At 36.6% G+C, this 24762-nt stretch overlaps 1 protein-coding gene across 17 annotated transcripts in view; it reads right to left on the bottom strand.

Annotated features, from left to right (window-relative positions):
• Positions 1-24762, bottom strand: part of HDAC9 (histone deacetylase 9) — an 899218-nt gene that overhangs the window by 402603 nt on the left and 471853 nt on the right. For 12 of the 17 annotated variants that reach the window (XM_035020706.1, XM_035020690.1, XM_035020689.1 and 9 more), the window contains 4 exons: positions 18933-19174; positions 14612-14762; positions 13309-13435; positions 10923-11044 (listed from right to left, as the gene is read on the bottom strand). In XM_035020706.1, the coding sequence (XP_034876597.1) occupies positions 10923-11044; positions 13309-13435; positions 14612-14762; positions 18933-19174 (642 nt within the window). The remainder of the gene's footprint in view (positions 1-10922; positions 11045-13308; positions 13436-14611; positions 14763-18932; positions 19175-24762) is intronic. The other 5 variants (XM_035020691.1, XM_035020700.1, XM_035020703.1 and 2 more) reach the window with 2 other exon arrangements.

Here is a 24762-nt window from a genome sequence, read left to right as displayed (position 1 = left end):
ATTTGAGTTAGATTTTCAAAGTTCTTACAAGGTTGTTTAATTATCACACAATTTGCAATTGATACTTACTCTTGGCTCTAAAGTAGTTTTCATCCATATTGCACATACAATCTGTGAGATTGTATGTTTATTGAATTATGAAACTTAAACCATTTTGTTCCTTGATTCTAACTTAACCACAACTAACTTTTGAATAAATAATTGAGAGGAACATTAATATCTATGCTTTTTATAATTTTTAAATAAAAGATACATATATATTTATTTTTTTCTATATTACAAGAAATCTTACTATTCTAAACCATTTAATTCTTAGGTAAATACTACAGTAATTTATCAACTGTAGCATGCACAATGACTAAGAAAAAAATGCAAAAGCAAAAAACATTGCTGGTTGAACTATGAAAATATCATCCATTAGACCCATTGAGATTACAGACATGTTTGTTTAAAAAATGACCATTTTAGAAATAAATCAGAGAAAGACATGTATTATATGACCACACTGATATGAGGAATTCTTAATCTCAGGAAACAAACTGAGGGCTGCTGAAGTGGTGGGGGGTGGCAGGCATGGGATGGCTGGGTGATAGACATTGGGGAGGGTATGTGCTATGGTGAGCGCTGTGAATTGTGCAAGACTGTTGGAATCACAGATCTGTACCTCTGAAACAAGTAATATATTATATGTTAAAAAAAAAAAAGAAGATAGCAGGAAGGGAAAAATGAAGGGGGTAAATCGAAGGGGGAGATGAACCATGAGAGACGATGGACTCTGAGAAACAAACTGAGGGTTCTAGAGGGGAGGGTGGTGGGGGATGGGTTAGCCTGGTGATGGGTATTAAAGAGGGCACGTACTGCATGGAGCACTGGGTGTTATACGCAAATAGTGAATCATGGAACACTACATCAAAAACTAATGATGTAATGTATGGTGATTAACATAATAAAAAAAATAAAATAAATAAATAAATAAATACAAATATAGTTCATTTGTATGTAGTTAAAACTAAAAAAAAAATGAGCATTTTAGAATCAATGAATTAGTTTAAAATAGCTAACTTTTCATAATCAAAGTGATTAAATCTATCAAAAAGTCTTCTTTTAAAAAGTAAATTACTTATGTGGAAAATTAAATTCTATTTTAAAAGGAAAGTAAACTTTCTAATTTCTGGAAGGCCACGATTGGTTTTTCTTACCTCATCAAATCTCTAGAGTTTGATATAATTAGAGAAGTAAGAAAAACACAGGAAAAAAAAATCCTTATAATTCCCAAATCTTGCTTACACAGTAGTTTATACTCCATTCCAAACCAATATTTCATCAAATTTATTTTCAAAGTACTGAAATCAATAGGGTGTTATTTCCAATAAAGGAGAAGAGAAAATTGACCTACAGAAGAGGGCACAGAATAAAATATCATAGACTATATCAATAGGCAAAGACTTTAGCACAAAGTATTGGATTCCTTCCAAAATGTGATTTAAAATTATTCAGCATATTCTATCACAGTTTTTAGCACATGGATTTGTTAGTCATGACCAAGCTGAGAGAGACAGTCAATCATTTATGCTAATCTTTAAAAAATCTATTATAATTAATTGGTAAGAATTATATTGCTTAAATATAAATCTGTCACCTCAAAAAGTTGGAAAGTTGTGTTTAAAAATTATTTTTTAAATGTCTTCCCGGGTTAAAAATCAATGGCAGACTTCTGGTATCAACTCCAACATGTAAAGAGCTTGGAAATCTTCACTTCCATCCTTACCACAAGGAAAAAGCTGAGCAAAGTAAAAATCAAAGTGGTTTTCTTACATCCTTCAGAGAATAGAGGTCTCAGAGTGCTACTCTGAAATCTGGAGAGCCAGGAAAATACAGAAAATCACAGCTGAGCTCAGCTTACTGGAAGCAGAAGCTACTGGAGCCAGTAACTGGTAGGAACCCCTAAATGTAATTTTGATGAGTTACTGGAGTCACAAATTTCTAGAGATCAATATGGACTAGCTTGACAGCTAAAAACCCCAGGGTCCAGGGCGCCTGGGTGGCTCAGTTGGTTAAGCGACTGCCTTCAGCTCAGGTCATGATCCCAGGGTCCTGGGATCGAGTCCCGCATCAGGCTCCCTGCTCTGCGGGGAGCCTGCTTCTCCCTTTCCCACTCCCCCTGCTTGTGTTTCCTCTCTCGCTGTGTCTCTCTCTGTCAAATAAATAAATAAAATCTTTAAAAAAAAAAACAAAAAAACCCAGGGTCCAAACTCAGGGAAGACCTACACATTTATGGGTTTTACTTAAAGAACCCACCAGGTTCTCTCAGAGAAGATTAGTGAAAAGTCCCCTCCTATATAAGTGAAGGCACAGAGTAGGAAGAGGGGAGAAAAGTAACCATTTTGAAATATGCCCAAGGGAAAAGTAACAATTTAAAAATATACCCAGAGCATTTTACATAAGAAAACTTGCCCTGCAAGGGAAAATATCTTACCAGATCTTTATGTGACCTGGAGGGAAGGGCAATTAAAAAAATGAGATTTAATTACAAGATTATAGAACTAATGCTTCCCAACATTTTACCACCATATCAGTAGGGTTCCAACATAACAACAATAGATTATAACTGTAAGAGCTGTTAAGACAGACTCTATTTATGAAGGAGTTCTTAGGGTAATCGTAAGAAAGGGGAAGAAAACAAAACCAGGAAACTAGAGGCAACTAAGCCTCTGTCAACTACAGCTAGGGTAAACATTAAATGCAGTCCAGTTCCAGGCAGATTAACATAAAATCTCACACCAAACGCCTAACCACTTGGTTTCTATTTTCTAATATATCACACCCAGCTTTCAACAGAAAATTGTAAAGCCTGCTAAAAGGCAAGAGAAAATACACTCTGAAGAGACAAAGCAAACATCACACCAGATTCAGATATGACGATTCTGGAATTATCAGATAGAGAACTTAAAATACTTATGAGAAATATGTTAAGGGCTCTAATGGGAAAAGTTGACAACATGCAAGAACATATGGGTAAATGTAAGCAGAGAGATGGAAACTCTAAGAGGGAATCAAGAGGAAATTCTTGAAATCAAAAGCACAGAATGAAGAATGCTGTGATGGACTCATCAATTGACTGGATGTGGCTGAAGAAAGAATCAGAGATCTTGAAGACACATCAATAGAAACTTTCCAAGCTGAAAGGCAAAGAAAAAAAAGAACACAATACCCTGGAACTCTGGGACAATTACAAAAGGCGGAATATATGTGTAATGGGGATCCTAAAATAACAAGAAAGAAAGAAACAGAAGAATATTGGAATAATGGCTGAAATCCACAGGTACAGGAATCTCAGAGAACAGGAAGCAATATAAATATCAAAAGCTAAACACCTAGGCATATCATATTCGAACTGCAGAAAACCATAGACAAAAAGACTATCTTCAAAGAAACCAGAGGATATTAGAAAGCAACTTGCCTAGAGAATAACAAGGATAAGAACTGATCAGATTTGTCAGAACCTTGCAAGCAAGCAGAGTGTAGTGAAATGCTCAAGTGTTGCAAGAAAAAACTCCAGCAACTTGGAGTTGTGTTCAGTGAAATCATCTTTTCAACATGAAGGAGAAATAAAACCTTTCTCAGACAAACAAAAACTAAGGGAATTTGTTGCCAATAGACCTGCCTTGCAAGAAATAGTAAAAGAAGGTCTTCAATAAGAAAGAAAAGATAGAGGTCAGAAACTCCTATCTATTTAAAGGAACGAATAAATGAAGGAAAAATGAAATACTTTATTATTCTTATTTTTAATTGATCTAATAGATTATTCAAAATAATAATATCAACAGCATATTGGGTGATTTTAGCCTACAAAAAAATGAGAAGAATGACAGCAATATTATAAACGATGGGAGGGAGGAACTGGGAATACGCTCTTACAAGGTATCTACTGACAAAGCAGTACAGGGTTATTTGAAAGTAGATGCAGCAGGCGCCTGGATGGCTCAGTTGGTTAAGCGACTGCCTTCGGCTCAGGTCATGATCCTGGAGTCCCTGGATCGAGTCCCGCATCGAGTCCCGCATCGGGCTCCCTGCTCGGCAAGGAGTCTGCCTCTCCCTCTGACCCTCCCCCCTCTCATGTGCTCTCTCTCATTCTCTCTCTCTCAAATAAATAAAATCTTAAAAAAAAAAAAAAAAGAAAGTAGATGCAGCTTAGCCACAAATATCTACTTCAAACTCTAAGGAAATCACAAAATAAAATTTGTTAAAGAGGTACAATTGATATACTAAGAAGATAGAGAATATGGAATCATACAGTGGTCAATGATGTTCCAGCGAGGCTAGAAAAAGAAGGTAAATAAAAAAATAATAATAATAAAGAGTAAGTACAGTGATTAGAAAACAATTACACACATGGTGGTAATAATCTAACAATATCAGTAACCACTTCAAATGTGAATGATCTAATATACTAATTAAAAGAGACTGTCAGAGTGGATTTAAAAAAAGACCTAACTATACGGTGCTATAAGAAAACTATTTCAAAAATAAAGACACAGATAGGGGCGCCTGGGTGGCTCAGTTGGTTAAGCATCTGCCTTTGGCTCAAGTCATGATCCCAAGGTCCTGGGAGAGAGCTCTGCGTAGGGTTTCCTGCTGAGCTGCCCCTCCCTCTGCTACTCCCCCTGCTCATGCTCACTCTCTCTAATAAATAAATAAAAATCTTCAAAAAAAAAAAAAAAAGACACAGATAGATTAAAACTAAAGGGGTAGAGAAAGATATACCCCATTGATACTAGGAAATTATAAATTAACACCAAAATGGGAAACCATTATATACCATTAGAATGTTTAAAATCCAAAAAACTGAAACTGAAAATACCAAATGCTGGTGAGTATACAGAGTGACAAGAACTCTGATCCACTGCTGGTGGGTGTGCAAAATGGTGCAGCCACTTTGGAAGACAGTTTGGCAGTTACAAAACTAAACACATCTTACCAAGACCCAGCTATGGCACTCCTACGAATTTACCTAATTGAGTTCAAAACTTATACCCACACAAAACCTACGTGAGAATGTTTACAATAGATTTATCCATAATTGCTAAAACTTGAAAGGAGCCAGGATGTCTTTGAAGAGGTAGATAGATGAACACACTGTGGTTCCTTTATACAACACAGTATTATCTAGCAATAAAAAGAATGAGCTTTCAAGCCACAAAGACACGGAGGAATCTTAAACGCATATTGCCAAGTGAAAGAAGCCAGTCTGGAAGGCTACATACATTATACTATATGATTCCATCTATATGACATGCTGTGGAAGGCAAGACTATAGAGACAGTAAAAATACCAGGGGTTACCAGGGGTTACCAGGGGTTGATTAGGGGGAGGGATGAATCGATGGAGCAGAGAGGAGTTTTAGCACAGTGAAACTCTTGGGCATTATATTGTAATGATGGACACATGACGTGACATTACTCATGTGTCAAAATCTATAGAACTTTATAACACTAAGAGTAAACCTTAATGTAAATTATGTACTACACTAATAATAATGTATCTAGTGGTTCATTAATTATACCAAATGTACCACACTAATGAAAGATGTAAGTAAGAGCAGAGACTGGGGTGGGGGGTGGGGTGGAGGATGATCTGAAAGCCCTCTGTATTATCTGCTCAGTTTTTTCTGTAAATCTAAAACCGTTCTAAAAATTAAAGTCTAATAATTTAAAAATAAAGTCAAGGGCAGAAATGAAAACTCAGTTTGGCCCCAGTGAGCACAGAGCATCAATTAGTGTTCCTCCTATGTTAGATGACAGAAACAAGTCTGCTGCTATTTTTGGAAACCGTATTTGGCTCTGAAATGCCAGGGAAATACAAAACTGACAAAACCCTTCATTCCAGTGTTGACATTAAGTACTGCAAGTTGCACAGAGCTTAAAAAGAAGGCTTGTCACTTTCTCCCCAGTTACTTATTTAATCAATAAACGTGGCAGAATGTTAAACCTTAAAAAGACTTTCCACAATAAAAAGAGATACAGTTTTAACTTGATAAAAATAAATGAAACTGAATTCCTTCTCAACTAGAAACATAAAATTAACTAAACACTCCGTAAATCCTAAGTATGATCCTAAGCTCGTTACACACAATACTTCATTGAATTCCCAAAATAACTCTATGAACCAAGTGCAATAATTATTCCCATTTCACAGATGAGAGAGTCATAGGCCAAGGAGGTTCAGTAAATTTCCTAAGACTGAGGATCCAGATTTCAAACTGGCAGGTGGATCTGAAGCCTGCTGTTACCGTGCCACACTGCTTCTTGATTCTGGGAGTACTGGTGTAATTTTATCACAAAAAGATTATTCTAATAATTTTAAGCAAGAATGACTGAAACAGTGGAACTAAGATAGAGTACTAAGATGGGTAAAAATCCTCCAGTTTTTGTTAATCTGGAATACAATTCAGAGTGATATTTTTGCAGCGTAAGTGCTCTTTTCGTGCTATCTATGCAGAAACGTGTGTGCATGACCATGCATGCATGTGAGCACGTGTTTGTGTATCATGAGAAAAACACAGAATCAGAGAGACAGAGGAAGGGAGAAAGAGATTTTAAAACATAAGATAAAGGGGGGTGCTTGGGTGGCTCAGTCGGTTAAGCGTCTGCCTTCAGCTCAGGTCATGATCCCAGGGTCCTGAGATCGAGCCCTGTGTCGGGCTCCTTGCTTAAGGGGAACCTGCTTCTCCCTCTCCTCCCAGCTCAGTGCTCTCTCTCTCTCTTTCTAATAAATAAATAAAATCTTAAAGAAAAGAAAAAATAAGATTAAAAAAAACCCTCCTTGTATTAATTCTGGATTATACTAACTTGAATAGGTCACCAAGGTACCACAACATAACTTCTAACAGCTATTCTGAGAAAGATTTATAAAGCTATCTGTCTCATCTCTGCTTTCTTTCCAATTTACTCAGTGTGGAAAATAACACTGGCCTTCCAAAACCTTAACTTATGTTTGGACCTCTTCCATATGAGTCTGACTCTAGTGTTGCTGACCATTAAAATGAATATTTCAGTGGGGCTGGAACAGTCCTGTTAGCCCGAGCCAAGCTTTATATGGCTTGCACACTTTGAGAGGTTAATCTAGCAGTATTAAACGGAAAGACTATAACATTCAAAGAAAGGCAAAGTTCACTGAGTAAGACCCCAATAATATAATGGAGCATAAAACCTCTAGAATTTTTTACCATAATATTTTATGAAATATAGGTACACACTCACTGGAATAGAATCCAATACAAATGGTTCTGTAGGTCAATTCAAAGTCAGTACATACGCAGTATCTTTGGGAGAAATATGTACTATTTCAAAAGTACCTGGACCTAGACGCTTCCTTTCTCTATTTTATAGTTTATTATCAGTCTAGAAATATGCTATATTGGGGGAAAAAGTCACCTACCACAGTATAATATAATTTGGCACCAAAACAAAGTTCAATAAAATAGTACAAATTTCAGTATCAACAAATCCTTGTGTTGTGGAACAAAAAGAATCACAGAAGTTAATTCTAAAAGGAAGTGCTATTTTAAGTGTGGGTGATAAACATAAAAATTGAAACAATGATTTCATTCTCAACTTCACAACTAATTATGAAATCCTTTAATGTGCATTGTTGTGAAAGGAGCAAAAGACTCTCAATTCGTACATTTAAAAGAAAAGTGAATTAGGAATGGGCTTGATTAGAGCCACCTATTTGTATTATTCTGATGTTTCCTAAATGCTAGGAGCAACCATGATCCTCCTAAGGGGAAAGGAAGTAAAGGTCCACTTTGCATGACAAAGGTCAGATTTCTGCAGACAAATGAGACTTCTTTGATTGACTGTTCCTAGGTTATCACTGTCTGGCTGGGTCCTAGGAGGTCAAGAGAGGTTCCAAACTCTGCTCACTGCTTAAGGGACACCCCTGGGGCCACTTTAATCATTTTAAGATCATTACAACTTTTCTTATTCTGGTTCCAGCTTTACTCCCTTAAATCTTGCTAATACATATTGGCAAGTCAGTCCTGAGGTAGGTTAGAAAGAAATTGGAAGTATTTAGTAATATATGCAGATCGAAAGAGAGAATCCACTCATTTAACAACTTCTTTTAAATCTAAGACTGAGTTCAGTGAAATTCAAGTAGACCACAGAGGGTGATAATCAGGCCCCAGTAGGAAAGCTTGACTCTATTATAGCTGTCCTGGTATTTATACTATGTGATCAATGCCACTACTCTAGATTTCATTTAATATGATGTAGCTTTATACAAAAATTATCTTAGTTTCCCCAATCATTACATAGTTTTAACTGTAATTATGGTAATATTTTGTTTGCTTTTTTGTAATAGCTATTAAGTCATAAACATACAAGAAATGCTGAAGTAAAAATTATCACTTGACTGTATTTCAATGCTCTTCTATTTAGTGCAAATAACATGTATAAACTTTCTCACAGTGGACTGGAAATACATCAAATGGATCACATGGATAAAAGAAGAGTTCTGTTCTGCTTATTTGTAATTAATGAAGGATATCTCTTAAGTACTTTAGATAATGTGTATAAAACATCTATATTTAATTATAACATCCTTCTTTTAGATGATGGGAATTGAATTAAGAAATATTCTGAAACCCCTATACAGATATAAAAGTATTAATGGCTGTTCAAGAATTTCATTAGTACAACACTTGAAAAAGTTTGGTTTCATAAATCAACGGCCTGACGCTTCATTAATATCAGATTTTCAATTTTATAAAGGGAATAACCTTAACATATTAGGCAAATACATAAAATATAACACTAGCAAAGACAAGGGTTGGATCTTTTCACTATTGTTATATATCACACAGACACAGAAAATGTCTTTCATATTAGTACAGATTTGAATAAAATTTTATAACATATATAGTGAGCAGGATTTCTCTTTGAATTCTGTTGTGGACTGAGAATTTTTACAAGAATAAATTAACAGCTTGCTAGTCATTCCTTACAGAGAAAAAAAAAATCCTGAACTGTTCTCATGGAAACTGGGACACAAAGTATGGGTTTTCAGTACTTGTTCTTAAGTATTGAAAAAGATCAGATTTTCTTTCTGGATGCTTTACTGGTTCCAAATGCCACTTCTTTTCAAAGTCAGTGTCAGTTCTGCAGTCCGTTTTCAGTCTCCCAGTGGTAAGAATATATTCAAAGGCTGTGTGCACAGCAGGGCAAAAGTCTTTCTCCATGAATGTAACTATATCACTCATCAGTAACCTCCTGCCATAAAGGGGACTTATGTTTTCTTTCCTTTTAGTGACTCCTTGGGCTCTTGAATGCCAGTCACTGCCCGGAGACCTGGGGCAATATTCACATAATCTCTGTCAATAGTTCCTACATAAGCTACTGGTGCAACTTAACGTCAAGACAGCAGATCAAAGTCGGCGCATTCTAAAACTCATGTCCTTTATGGATCGATTTTCATAAACTATACTCTGTGTTTTAGAAATACATGGAAGCTCGCTCTTTGCTTTCTTCCTTTTATCCCAGCAAAGTTTATTTACGTGAAAGGCAATTTGATTTGTACATAATAGTGTGAAATTCTGATGCAATGCATAAATCTCATTCTCCCCTCCGCATAGCCCCCTGGAGGTATTTTACTTCTTATAGTATTTTACTACACCTATTGTCTTATAGTAGAAATGCAAAACTCCTTGGGCTATTAAAATAAAAAGGCAGAGATTGCTTTGCAATACTTCACCGTCCTACCCCAGTGCCTGGTACAAAAGATGGTAGGAAATAAGTTCTGACTTATGACAGATTTTATTTTTAAATCTTCATTATGCTATAGGTAAATTATGACAGACAATAGTTTAGCATGTGTTTTCACAGTATATTATATCCATTTTAATTATTCAAGATTGCTTGGGAAAATGAATATAATTATTGGAAAGCATTTTTGCTCTCTTGATTTCAAATACAAATTACATAGATCTAGTCTTCTTAAGTAGACCTGAGTAAAATACAATGGACCAAACTATCTTCTCTGAATACCTTTTCAGATCAGTTCTGGGTACAAAGATTTTAAAATTTACAGCTTTCTCTAAAAAAACTGTATTTGGAAAACATGAGATTTAGAATAGAATGTACACCAATGCTATTTATGCTTATATCTAGCTTAAATATATTTATCACAGAGGTAAGAGCATGTAACACATTAAATATGCACATATCTGAGGGCTGAAAAGGGAGAAGATGAGCAAACAAATACTAGCCATAGAGCCAGAAGGCGGTTTGCTAAACTCCAAATAGAAGTTTCATTGTCCCAGTTCCCCTAAGCAAATTTTTATATAAAAATTACATGAGATCATTAGGTACAAAGCATCAGAGAGTTCTCCTGTAATCTGTGAGACATTAGGCAAGTCACTTAACTCAGAAGGTAGCCTTGGTCTTATCTGTTTTCACCACCTTACACAATTAAAATTTACGGGTTTTAAAATGTGTGAGGAAAAGAAAGTTTATTATTCCCATTTTTTGCAGTAAATGGCTGAGGCGGAAGAAAAATTTAGACAAATGGAGGAAATTACAGAGGACCTCATTAGTGGAGAAGATTTAAATTTTCGGAGAAACTGTATTTCTATTTTCCTTTTAATTCTACTCTTTCTTGCCAATAAGATAATAATTTGTTTCAAATCCAAATACGATGAACTTTTAAACTCAAAAAGGTCCTTCGATTATATCCTGGATCAACTGATGTTGAAATTGGGGGCCGTATGTGTGTGCGTGCACATGCGTGTTTATGTTAAGGGCAGGGGTGGAGAGGACCTAAGAGCTATGGTGCAAATCCTTTAGCTTTCCTCTAGAGGATGGCAAAGTGAAACTACAGGTACATTATGGAAGAGCAAGTGCAGTCTTGCTAAACCAACTTACCAGTTTTTCGAAGGGGGAAATCATCCTTCGCATCCTGTGCTCCTGGTAATGTGTATTTGTAGGATGGAGATGTTCCACTCAGGGGTGGAGAGCTTTGATCCAGTGACGTGTGGTGGGCAGCCCTACCGAAGAAAAAGAGGCTTCACCATTTGCTCTGGAGTTTTTACTGCATGTGGGTCAGCAGTAATCAGTTGCACATGCTGTACACGTGCCTCAGCTGTGTTTATGTTCTTTCTTGCCCGTGTGCACAAACCACAGCCTCACGGAACCAAGTTCGCTTTAGCAATATGCTATAGAATGCTGCAGGATCCCCAAGAATGACCACTGTGTGTCTGGTCACTCACTTACACAGAAGTTTGCCTCACTAAAAGAGAATTAACCAAGAGCCTGAGTTTTGATCATCTGAGATTACTGTGGATGTTTTCTTATGCGCCATACTAGTGAAAAAGTCATCATCCGAACCCTTTTTAGTCAACGGGGTAGAATAGCTAGAGTAAAAGTAAACATATAGAAGGGACTTCATTTTCAAAAATAGCTAGGTTATACATAAAAGTACATGAGGGTGGCTTTTCTACCATAGTGACACCACCGTGTCAACAGCCTCAGATCTCCTGACTTGTATAGCACTTCCAAGGAAAAGGCTGGCAATCACATAATTCTTCAAAATGGAACTGATTTTTAAAAATGTTTTGTCTTCCCTGAATAAATATAGTGAAAGAGATGGAGCTGTACTACCAGGGAAACATTTTCAGGGCTCACCATAGATTATCCAGTGGACATGAACGTCCACAATTACGATACGTGAAGAAAACAATGAACAGGGCATGGTATCACCACCAGGATGATAATTCTACCATTATCATTTATCTGAATCACACATTCTCAAAAATTAACTGGCTTAAGGGCACTTCATCTAGGCCTAACTGGCAAAAGAGTACTAAATTCGGATTCCATAAATTAATGATTTATGGTGTCTGGCGTCGGACCCTACTGAAGTTCAGTTCAGTACAAAAAAGGATTGCTAAGTAAATGTTTAATATACCCAAGGGGACAGCTAAAGAACTTTCAGCTGACATGCTGTTTGCATGTATTAGTTTCCCAATTAAAAAAGGTATTATGTCTTCCTAAAATGAGCTTTAACTTAGAAGGAATATAAATTAGTTATAAATTATGTATGCAATTTTAGGTAATAAAGCGGTATTTATTTCTAAACACCCTGTGATGTTAACTGAGCATTTGAAAATTTTCTTCAGGGACTGGCTTCTCAAGTCAACTGACATGCCTGATAGAAATTACGTAAACCATTAAAAAGTATTTATATGGCACTCTGGAATCTGCCTCAGTTATTCTTTTTTTGGATGCTGAGAAGGGCAGATACTTTTAAAACAGAATTAGAAGTATAATAATTCTTTAAATAGAAGTCTTGGGATGCTTACAGTTTCAATATAGAGTGATCAAGTATGTATTCCCTTATCCTTGATGATACGAGGAATCAAAAAAAAACCTGTAAGTGTAAAATCTGATGGCCATTCAGTAAACATATAAAATTAGAGAAATGAAACTATTCTCTATTAAGCCTATTATCCAAACATTTGCCTATCAGTGTTTGTCCTGATTTTTAAAAACACCACATTCCTTCCTATTTTCCTGAGACGAGAATTGTGTATCTCATAGTTCTCTTCACTGGACCTGGGGAAACATGGTTCCGGACGGACATCTGTAAAAGCAGAGTGTCTGATGTTGTCAGCTTGTGTGTGAGAAGTCAGTGTGCTCGGCTCACAGTGTAGCAAGAATTGAAGTCAGATCGTCAGGGGTAAACTTGTCACGGAAGACTCAGCTTTACTTCCTTGCCTCCGTTCTCTTTCTCTTCCCTCCCTTGTCTTCCTGCTTTTTTTTTTTTTCTTTAAGTCGAAAAGCTTCTGGTCTTTTAAAAATAGCTCAGATCTCCACCTTCTATCGAGCCAAGTAAAATAAAGTCTCAACCTGCCAAATCTTCAGAAATTATTGTAAAGATATCAGATGCACCATCTGAGAATAAAAAATGCAAAATAGGAACTAATTTCTCTGCCCCACCCCACATTTCTGTTATTCATTCACCAAAAAACATATCTACTTCCTTGCCCTCGAGAGGATACTTGCTAACATTTATTAAGTGCTGCTCTCTGTTGCATACTTGACCACATTATTTCCTAGGACCTTTCCAGCAACCCTGGAGGGCAGGTACTATCATTATGGTCTTTTCACAGAGAAGGACGAGAATTCAAGGAGCTTGTCCACGGCCACATAGCTGAGAACTGGCAGACCCCAGTCCTGTGCCCAGGCTGACCGAGTACAGAACCTGTGTTCTTGACCCCTAGGAATGAAAAAGGCCAAACACTGAACATACGTGTACCAGAGCTTGGGATGGCGGCTCACGGAATGATTTTTTCCATTTGTTGGAGTGTCTTTTGTTGCTGATTTACTCAACAGGAATTCTTGAAGCTTCTGCTTTACTTCTGTACTTGCCACTGCCCCTGAAACACACACATACAGAAACAGATGTTGATTTGGGGCTTTGTCCTTTTGTGCCTCTGGAGTATTTAGCAAAAATTAAGAAGTATCACCACTGGTCACTGCATATGAGGCTTTCCTATTAAAAGAAATCAGAGTCTAAACAGGATTTTGAAAACGGCATAGTAATGTTTTGTAACTACTGCTCAAACCGCTAATTTTCAAAGGACCTTTGATGATTTCTTTAATTGCCTCTGCAGAATAGGGAGTCCCAGAATTAACACTAATTTTTTCCTAAGGTTAAAAAAAATGAGGAGTAAAACAATGCCTTTTAAAAATCAAGAGTCTTAGGGGACGGGGACCACAATACAATGATCTTTCCTGAATTGCTAGTTTGAAAAACTCACGTTTTAAAAAACTCTTTTGAGCATTAAACAAATAAATATCACTGACAGTTCCAGTTCAAGTCATCTGATTTTAAACCATGCTACATCCTGATTTTGAACTGACCTCAGACAAGGAATTATTTGGATCTGTCTCCCTCTTGTGGATAGTTTTTTTTAACAAATGTTCTGCCTTCAACCTTCCCAAAGTCTGGGTACTCAAAAACTAGATGGAGGCTTGACTTACAGAGCAATTATTACTTGAGCAGGAGAAAGGTATAGTGGGGAAATGTGGAAGCAAGTTTATTAATAAAACAATAGGGCGGGGCACCTGGGTGGCTCAGTCGTTGAGCGTCTGCCTTCAGCTCAGGTCATGATCTCAGGGTCCTGGGATCGAGCCCCACATCAGGCTCCCTGCTCAGCAGGAAGCCTGCTTCTCCCTTTCCCACTCCCCCTGTTTGTGTTCCCTCTCTCGCTGTCTCTCTCTCTGTCAAATAAATAAATAAAATCATTAAAAAAAACCCAACACAATAGGGCATGGCTAGGTTGCTTTAGTAGAACGTTTTTAAGGTTCAAAACAAGAGAAATCGGTATCCTTGCCCAAAAATGCTGTTTACTTCCTGAGACACTGCAGACCGAATGCAGAGAGAGGAGATGTGAATGTCAAAGCTTTACATTGGGGTCCATAATTTACTCTTTTAACTAAACGCAGACAGTTTTGACAAGTTTGAACCCGCTCCTTATCAGGCTTCTTCCTGAATGACGACCAGCTGAACATGAGGGAAGAGATCGATCTTTTACCCCGGTGCCTCTTACTTTCTCGTCCTCTATCTTTGCCTCTGAGGGGAGGAAGCGGCTGGTCTCTGCGGTGCCTCTCTACTTCCTGTTCTTGCCTCTGCTGCTCCAGTTTCTGCTCCTTCTCTAGGAGTTCTTGCTGCTGTTTGATGGCTAGGAGTTCCTGTTGCAACTTGCGAGAAGAGAAAGACATGAGAGTGTGCAATTTCTTTAGGCTTCATTGTCATCACTGACCCAAAGCAAACTCTTAGGAGCTTCTGGAACTTGTTTCTGTTTCGTTTACATTTTTACTCACTTTTTGGGTAAATTACTGGAATCTCAACACAAACAACTAACTCCATAGACGGTCTTCAGATCATCAATCAGCACGTTTTTAGGTAGCTTCATCACCCGTGCTGCCCCACCAAAAGTCAGTACCAAATTTGCTCTAATCTTCAGTTCCCTGAGTAGCGTCTCTTTGTACATGTGAAATATAAGAAACAGGCAACGGCAAGAATGGCCCAGAAGTGTGTTCTATCGAGTCCCTCCGGTGATAAATAAACAACTGAAACCTTCATTTATTATCCTGAGAAATGGTATGAAAGTAATCAAACCGAAGGAATGGTGAGAAATGAGTTAATTTGGGGGAAGTCTACCTGAAACAGAATGAATGTTAAACATTTCAAAACCTGGGGCACCTGGGTGGCTCAGTCGTTAAGCGTCTGCCTTCAGCTCAGGTCATGACCCCGGGGTCCTGGGATCGAGCACCAAGTCAGGCTCTCTGCTCAGCGGAGAGTCTGCTTCTCCCTCTGCCCTCCCCCTGCTCGTTTCTCTCTCTCTCAAATAAATAAATAAAATCTTTTTAAAAACCTTCAAAACCTTCAGAAAATGTTCTCAGATTAACGTATCTATACATCCATAGTAGGCTTTTCTCTCATTAGAGCAGAAGCGTACTTCATTCATCCAGCAGGCAAAAACCTTCAGATTAGAGATGGGTCAAAACAAAATCATTTCCATTAAACTACTGTCAGGCTGTCTGAATCCCTTGACTTCACTTCCAAACAATAAGTAACATGAACATGAAGGATTCTTAATAACCGTGTTGACATGTCCGTTTTCTCTCGGATGGAGAAACAGGTACCTATGAATAATAGTAAATGTGCTCCCTGCGGAGTAACTAAAGATTTTGAGTCCTACTTAGGCTCTGCTATTACTAGATATGAAATCTAGGCATCTTACTAAACTATTCAAAGCCCTGGCTCCTCATATGTAAGAGAAATAATCTCCGTCAAACATCATGTTCAGAATGCACATGAAATTTAGTTTGTAAGTTTGAACCATACTGATTTCAATTATTATTACTATTTTCAGATCTCAGTCCTAATGAAGTTGGTGTAATTTGCTGTTTATATTAGATAGATACCTAAAACTCTGAAATTTATGCTGAAAAGTCCGAGAACGAAAACAAAAAGCTTTGTGGACTGGTATCAGTGTTACTCTGGAGGGAAAGGAAGCCAACTTCACATGCCAACCGTGACAGCCTCACCTCTCCCAGAAGGATATGGTTAGAAGCATTTCTGGTTATTCTTCATATTAAAATCTTTGGCATTTTGGCCTTGATATATCAATCCCTTATTGGAATACTTTAGATACTCCATTGTAAACAAGAAAACTTTATAACTTCACTTAAACTCTGCCTTAAATATTAATTCTATACAGTTACTGGGATTGGTGAAATTGATTTCAACCAAAGCCCCAGTGAAATTGAAATTTAATCTATCTTAGGAATCTACAAAAGCACACAATTCAATTTCCATAGCTACTATTCATTATTGAAGACTGCAGGAATGACACTGAATAAAAAGAGAAAGAAACAAAACACCAATTGCCCAGTTTCAGATGTTCTGATACATGACACAGGGAGCGATGATGTGGTAATTTTGATGGCAGACAAGGCAAGACTACAAAACCTGGAACAACCATTTACTGGTGTGTGGTCTTGGGTAAGTTTCAGTATGTCTCTCTGCCTCAGCTTACTAGGTAGAAAGATGGGATAACAACATCTAACTCAACAGATGTTGATTACAGAAGCCAAAGATTCATGATGTTAATATAAGTAAAGTTTCATGTACTGTGTGTTCCTCATAAACATAAAATCCAAATGAATGTTGAAAGCATCAATTCAGCCTTTCCCATAAAAAATGCTGAGTAAAATGAAACAAAAAATTTAAAAAGTAAAAAGTTTCCTAAACTTAAAAGGAAATGTAAGGGAGGCCTTTAGTTTCTGAGAAAAACAGCTTATTACTTTGGAAAATCATTTCAAAAACTAAATTTTCCTTTGAGCTATCTCAGAATCTTTTTTCTGTCAAGAGCCTCCTCTTTTCCTCTATTGTCCAGATGTCAGTAAACCTACTGTATTACTTTGTTTGAGCTAAAGTAACAGTTAATTACCTACTTGCTACTATTAACTCGTGAATAAAATAAAACAATACATTACATCAAAAATTTTTATATTGATCTTTACAACTACAAAAGGTATCAAACATAAATGAAGAGAAGTATTTAAAGCAGTAATGTATTACTATTGCCCTGTATTCAATGCAACATGAATCAGTTACCACAGCAAAATGAACTATTATAGTTACTTTTAAATGTGTGGTGAAGAATATGAATTTTATTCATTCATCACTGTCATTCTCACATGCCAAGAATGAATGGAGAAGGAAATCTAAACATCAATGTTCCTGGTATTTTTTCAAGGGTCCAATAATAATGCTTTAAAAATAAGTCTATAAACTAAATTAAGGTTTCCTATTCTACAAAATACAGCCATGAGCTACTGGTTCTATATGAGACCCAAAACAAAATCCCCACTCTTAGTTTTAAGGTATCTTATAAGACTAATAAATTGCAAGAGTTCTTTTAGGAAAGTTCCCTAAAGAAGAAAACTATGATGTTTTATATCAGATGTCAAGCCTTTTTTGGAAAAGAAGATAGAAGAGGCCTTTCAGGTTAAGGAAGTGTATCTTAAAAAAGAAAGGACATAGGGAAGAACATACAGCATTTTTACCTTCTCAGACACTAATATTAGTGTGGTAGAATTTTATAATATTAACATAGATTAGTTATCTATATTAATCTGACATAAATGTGCTTGTATTTGATATGCAAGTGAGTCATAAATCAAGTATCTAGAACCTGTAATTTATTGCATTAGTAAATTAACATGTATTTACATCATTTTGAGGGATATAGACATAAAAATGGAATTTTAGTATAAGTATTTGCTGATTTATATTACTGTCATAATAAATTCAAACTAAACATCTACTTAATCAGACCCAAATAGCTTTGCTTTAAATGTCTTTGTCAAGAATTTGAAAGACAATTTCACAAAAAAAGCTGAAGCGATATTTATCTTAAAGATACAAAAAGAAATAGATACACAGATACACCTAAAATGACTTGATAACAAAATAGTCTATCATAAAAAATTCTGGGACATGAATATATTTCTCCTAGAAAAATTTACCCAACTTGGGTCTCAAACTGTCAACTACTCCCAAAATTCTTTCAATAAATTCTTATCTGCAGTCTATTAAACTTACATAAAAATATTAAAAACATTTACATCAGTTTCTTCATATAGAATTCTCTTGAGCTTTTTATGTTATTATTTTAAATGTATACATTATGAGGCCTTCTTCATGGGGAAAATTAGAATATATTCAGAACATCTACTTACAGGGAGGTGGGTGGGGGATGGGGGAAATAGGTGATGGGGATGAAGGATAGCGATCGTTGTGATGAGCACGGGGTGATGTACGGAAGCGCTGAATCCCTGTATTGTCCTACCTGAAACTTGTATTACGCTGTCTGTTAAATAACTGGAATTTAAATAAAAACTTAAAAATCCCCTTATAAACCAAAAACAAAGCAAAAAGGCTCTTTATTTATTGTTTCTGATAAATAGTTTATGCAGATTCTTTAAAAGTATCAAATGGATCTTCCCCCGGCTCATGGTTCTTCTTGGTGTAGAGAATAGATGGGGCCAATGAACAAAATCATGTAGAAGACAAACTCAACAGAGGTTGGAAAGTTACTATTCCCTACTGTTGATGCTGTAAAACTAATGGATGAGAGTGGTAGAGGCCCCTCCAAGAGCAAAGCTGAGTTTTAGTCAGCATTCTTACTACTTACCCAAGGTTTTCACCAGTAAAATCACAATTTCCTCCAGGTCATACTTCCAGGTCTTAATCACAGTGAACCACACAGCCCCCCGCCCACAATGTTCCTTCTTATGCCCATGTCCTGTTGCAGGCTTCCTGAGTGAAAAGGTCAGAGGCAAGGAAATATTTGCTACCTTGATGTGCTCCTGGAGCTGAGCCTGGTGCTGTCGTGTCAAGTTTTCATGCTGTTTCTGAAACTCGGCAATCAGGAGCTGCTTCTGGATTTGCTGCTGTTGCTGGATGAGGAGTAATTCTTGCTGTAGTTGCTTCTCGCGGACAACAGGATCCACCACGGGCATCATCATCCTGAGGTCTGTCCTTAGGTCTAAAGGTGAGATGGGCTCTAGGCCCACAGGAACTTCTGACTTCACATCCACTAGAGAAACAGGAGGAAAAAAAAAAGGGGTGGGGAGGGGGGCATGACAGAGGATAGGAACTTAGTACATTGATTTGGAAACAAACAAAAATTAAAAGACTAGATTCTACCCTATACAACAAATTTTATGTCAACAAGTATAGTCCTTTTTTACAACGATGATAAAAGGTCTTTAGGGTATCAGTTTTGGTAAAATGGGCTCTATGCTAATTTTCACCCAGCAACCCCCTTTCATGAGTCTTCTAAATTTTTCTTTTCAAAGAGATGAATCCTGCCTCCTCCTGCCCGCCCCCCCAAAAAATAAAAACCAAAAAATCACAGAGAGATGAATCCAATTATTTTCTGGTATCAAAGTCATTCATAAAACTTACTCTATTGGACCACGAGTCAGGTCAACTTAGGACAAAAAATGGTACTTTATTGAAGAAAAGATGCCAGGTTATACAGAGAAACTTCTTTCACAACTCAATTTCCACACTTGCAAGCATGTTAGTTTGTAATCAGAGTCAGAAGGTATATTCTAAGATATATTCCTCAAGAATTAAGGAATTCCTTAAGATTTAAAGCTTTCAACAATGTATCTGCAGGGCTGTTGGACCTGGCAAAGAAAAAGTACAAATCTGCATACTAAAATGTTGAAAATGCTAAGTAGATTAGTTAATCAACCACAACAATGGTGCCAGGTCTAAACAAGAAGGAGTGAAAGTCGCCAGTCTCTATGTGCTGTTTTTTCAATGATGATAATCTATATTTCAGTTATCTTATTCCTAAAACGAGAAAGGCTCATAAATAGTGAGGAAGCTTAAAACAAATCAAACCACTAGAGGAACAAAGACTGGATGAGAATAATTAATTTGACAAGAATAATTATAGGATATTTAAATTTTAAAAAATTAGATAACGTATATAAAATTCTTAGCACTACTTTTGTCAGATAATTTGTAGGACAGTATAAGAACTAAAGTTCATAGACAAGGTAGATAGGCAGTAACAACATGGAGTTGTTAAAAGAATTAAACGGGATAATCCACTCCAAGGACTTATACAGAACATTTCTCAATAAATGCCCCGGGTTTTTTAATTATATAAAAATGGAATTTTCCTGTGTATGAAAATAAATCAACACTGTGTGGCTAACAAAACAAAAATATTAAGAGCAAGTATGCAAATAAAATTGTGTGAGATTTCCACTTAATACTAGGAAATAAAAACACTAAAACTTCTAAAAAAATGGAAAAAGAAAAAAGAAAATAAAGGAATATAAATAAACAATTTTTTTTTGAAGATTTTATTATTTATTTATTTGCCAGAGAGTGAGAGAGAGGGAGCGCACACAAGCAGGGGAAGCGGCAGAAAGAGAGAGAAGCAGGCTCCTTGCTTTGCAAGGAGCCCGATGTGGGGGCTCAATCTCAGGACCCTGACCTGAGCCGAAGGCAGACGCTTAACGACTGAACCACCCAGGCTTCCCTAAATGAACTATTTTTAAAAATTTACCTTTACTAGTAAAGAAATGCAAATTTTAAGTCAAAGTAAGGCATCATTTTCCAAACATTAAGTATCATCTATATGATTCATGTATATGCATATGTGTGTATAATGCCCCATTGCGTGGTGTAAGCATATGACCAAGTAGATAATTATATATTGCAAGTGGTACTACCAAATGGTTAAGACTTCTGAAAAACAATTTGGTGATATGTAAGAAAAATCATTAAATATTCTACCATTTGATTCAGGTTTGCCAACTGTAAGAATATATCTTAAGGAGACAATAGTAACAGGAAAATACAGTTCAATCTCATACTGTTTGCTGAAGTATTATCATTTTAAATGAAATCCACCAACTACAAGGAATTGTCTAAGTAAAATATGTCACAACCATATGGTGGAAAAACACACAATCATTAAAAGTAATGTTTATGGGAACATGAAGAATGCTATTATAACATTAAGTGAAAAAACAGTAATAAAAGTGACATATACCCTCTGATAACTCTTTAAATAAATGTAACTTAAGTCAATATACATTTACTGAGAATCTTAAATTCCAAGGTTTGATTCTAGATGTTGGGTTCGGTAGGAAAGCAAAAGAAACAAAAATTTCAGCCCTCTTAGAGCATATAGTCTAGTGCGTTTTTGATTGTATTAGTCTCTGAATTCTTGTAGTAAAGACTGGTGAGATACAGAACAGAAGACAGTTGTATTTAGGGTGGAAATAGAAATAATTTCCCCCATCTTACTTTTCTGTATTTTTCCAAATTGCATTTAATGCTCTGACTACCTACTCTAAGTAACTTAGATTTGTAAACTCCAGGTTGGGAGCTACAAAGTTAATTTTCCATGTGGATCTAAGAGCTATTTTCAGTGAGTCGAGAAAGGCTAACCGAAATCTTGTCTGTAGAAGTTAAGGCTGCAAATACTAAATAAAACATTAATGTCCTAACTTATCACTTGAATTGTGTGTGCGTACAAGGCACGTGGTATGCACCTGTGGGTGGGGTGGGGAGGGGGGCTGGTATCAATCCTAGTTGCTAACGCTGGTCACTTTTCAATGTATTGATCAGAAGCTTGCATTGATAGTACTACCCATGTCACTTTAATGAAAATGGTAAAACAATTTATTAAAAAAACATAGTTTGGTGGACAGTGTCTTCCAAAACACTGATATTTATGAAAGGAGAGATAGTAATTGTGACAAGTTTGGGATTAAATGAGGATGATGGCCTGTAAGATTTCTTAGTTGCAATGTCTGATGTAGAACTTTGAATCAAGACTCTGGAGTAACATGAGATTTTGAGCATTAATTTATAGAGTTGGCATAATTCCAACCAAAAGCAATGACTGTTAATGATGTATTTCATTTTTGCATTAAAAAGGCCAAACTACAGCCCCCAGTGTTTACATGGAAATCCCAAAAAACAAAGGTCAGAATTTAACCCTATAAAGACACAATGTAGAATTTTCAGGAGACCCTTGGGTCTCTTCTTGTTGGCATTCTTATCATCCATAAACCGTGAACATCAAATCCCTAAAAAACCCCTCCCCACAAAACAAGATAAGGGGGGAAAAGTCCCAGAACTCTCCAAAACAGCTATTGTAAACCTCAAAGGGTAATTTGACTTCTTAACCTGCTATCCCAACAGAAATGATTGTGTCTAACTGCTTGCCTTTGTTCAGAGACTAATCACTAAATTGTGAAAAATCACCCTCAACTTACAAAAACTGCTCTTGATTATAAATAATTGCCCAAGACTGAGAGAAAGTGGCAAGCAAGATCCCAGTCTTTCATCCAATTTATTCAGCAGCAATCCACATTCCATTTGTCTAGACTAAATATAGCAGCGTTTATACAAGAAATCAATAGTGCTTGCAGAGAGGAGAGCAAAGGCATGAATATTTCATCAAACTCAGAGAGAAATGGCAATCAGCAAACTGATGGTTCTGTGTAGGTCATCTTTGGCCTGCTGGATTAGTTCTGTTACATGGACAATAGCTCATCTCTGGCTAATCATAATCGTATCATAACCATTCTTTCTATTTTTAACATTAGTTGCATTGTGGGTGGCAAAGACTCTTCGTATTCCAAAAGAAGTGATGGATTTTTCTTACAGCATCTGTGACAGGCTAATAAGCCTCCCCAGGAGCAGTAATAGTAACACAAGACCAGGGCTAAGTTTCAACAAGTTACAGTCACTTTCATATCACAGAATGTGAAAGAAAGGGCATTGTCCACAGCTGCTGTATTATCGTAATTAGAAATAATCAACTTACAAGAAAAAATTTACAACCAATTTTAACAGCAAGGAAATGGAATCATCTCTACTCATAACATCTCTTGTCTAGGAACATGCAAATTCCTTATAAATTACTTAGAACAGGTGCCAGGGATACATAAGTTAGAAAGAAGTTGATGCAAACAAATTGTAGTTATTAGTAGCACTAGTTATAAACAAATCATGTTTTCTTAACAGATCTCAATTACTTTAGCTCGAGACCTCATTACTTTATTTGGACTCACTATGTTTGTCCGAGATTTCAACTATATGCCAACACATATATATGTGATATTTATATTGTCATTCTAATACCAAATTCCCAGTCAGAACATTTCCAAATATACATTAACTAGTCTTATTAATTATCACTTTACAAAGCCCTGTTCATTCCTTCTCCAGTGTCTTTCTTAATTGTTTCTTGGATAGTTATGTCTTCTTCTGTTTAGCATTAATCAACTCATGCAATTTTGTTTGGGAAATAGTTTTTAGTTTTTAATGAACATGGAAACAAAAATCTCCCATTTCAAAATAAAAATCTCAAATCATATAGATGTGTATAATAATCACACCTATATAAGCAACATACATGCCCTGTTTATAGTTGTAACTTAATTTCTTCAACACATTTTTAAAAATATTTTTTAAAGTGTTAATTCAGAGTTTGAAGGATAACTTAGTCACCATGGAGTGTTTAAGTCTTCATTTTAGATACTGTTATTTATAGCACAGTTAAGTAGGGAGAACTTTCGTATGTTTTAAGACCAGAAATCTTTGGTTGCTCTTTGTCAGCTGACTTACAAACAAGAATCCATTCTTTTTAAGACTGTTTTAAGTGAACAACTGGCAAACCCCACGGATGGAAAAATTCTGAGGATGCACAATTTTGACCATTTACAACTATCACAACTATGGCTGAAGACCGTTCATGCCGCTCCTCTGAAATGAAATCCCAAAGCAGTAGAGTGCAAACTACAGATTTTCACAAGCAATTGGCACAGACACAATCTCACCACCATTTGTATGTGTCAACTCAGCTACAAATTAAAACTTGAGAAAATGCAATAAAAACCAGGACCATGTTTATCTCCATTAATATTCATAGTTACAGCAGCTACAACTCGGGGTGGAGCATCACCAATGCTGCCCAGAGCCAGTTTACATGGAAATTAAGTTCTTTATACCAAGGAAAGGATTGTCCACAACCAATGGCAAGTGGACATACGAACTACAAGTGCTAGATTTGGGGAGAACTAAATGTTGCTCTGATCATCTGATCAGCTAACATAAGCAGCTTTCATTGTGAGCCTTCTGGAACAGAAATTGAAGAGGTCTTGGGGAATGCGTAGATGACAATCCGTAAGTAGCACATTATAGATTTTGTCCTAACTATGAGCACTATCTGTCAATCCCACCATGAGCAATCTTTTTTTTTTTTTAAAGATTTTATTTATTTATTTGACAGAGAGAGACACAGCGAGAGAAGGATCACAAGCAGGGGGAGTGGGAGAGAGAGAAGCAGGCTCCCCGCTGAGCCCGGAGCCAGACGTGGGGCTCGATCCCAGGACCCTGGGATCATGACCTGAGCCGAAGGCAGACGCTTAATGACTGAGCCACCCAGACGCTCCTCCCACCATGAGCAATCTTTTTTTTTTTTTTTTTAAGATTTTATTTATTTATTTGACAGAGAGAGACACAGCGAGAGAAGGATCACAAGCAGGGGGGACTGGGAGAGGAAGAAGCAGGCTTCCCGCTGAGCAGGGAGCCCGATGCGGGGCTCGATCCCAGCACCCTGGGATCATGACCTGAGCCAAA

The sequence above is a fragment of the Mirounga leonina genome, unplaced genomic scaffold (genome assembly GCF_011800145.1).
Source record: "Mirounga leonina isolate KUSES-001 unplaced genomic scaffold, KU_Mleo_1.0 Mir_174, whole genome shotgun sequence".
NCBI classification, from domain to species: domain Eukaryota; kingdom Metazoa; phylum Chordata; class Mammalia; order Carnivora; family Phocidae; genus Mirounga; species Mirounga leonina.
This window is presented reverse-complemented; position numbering and strand designations above follow the sequence as displayed.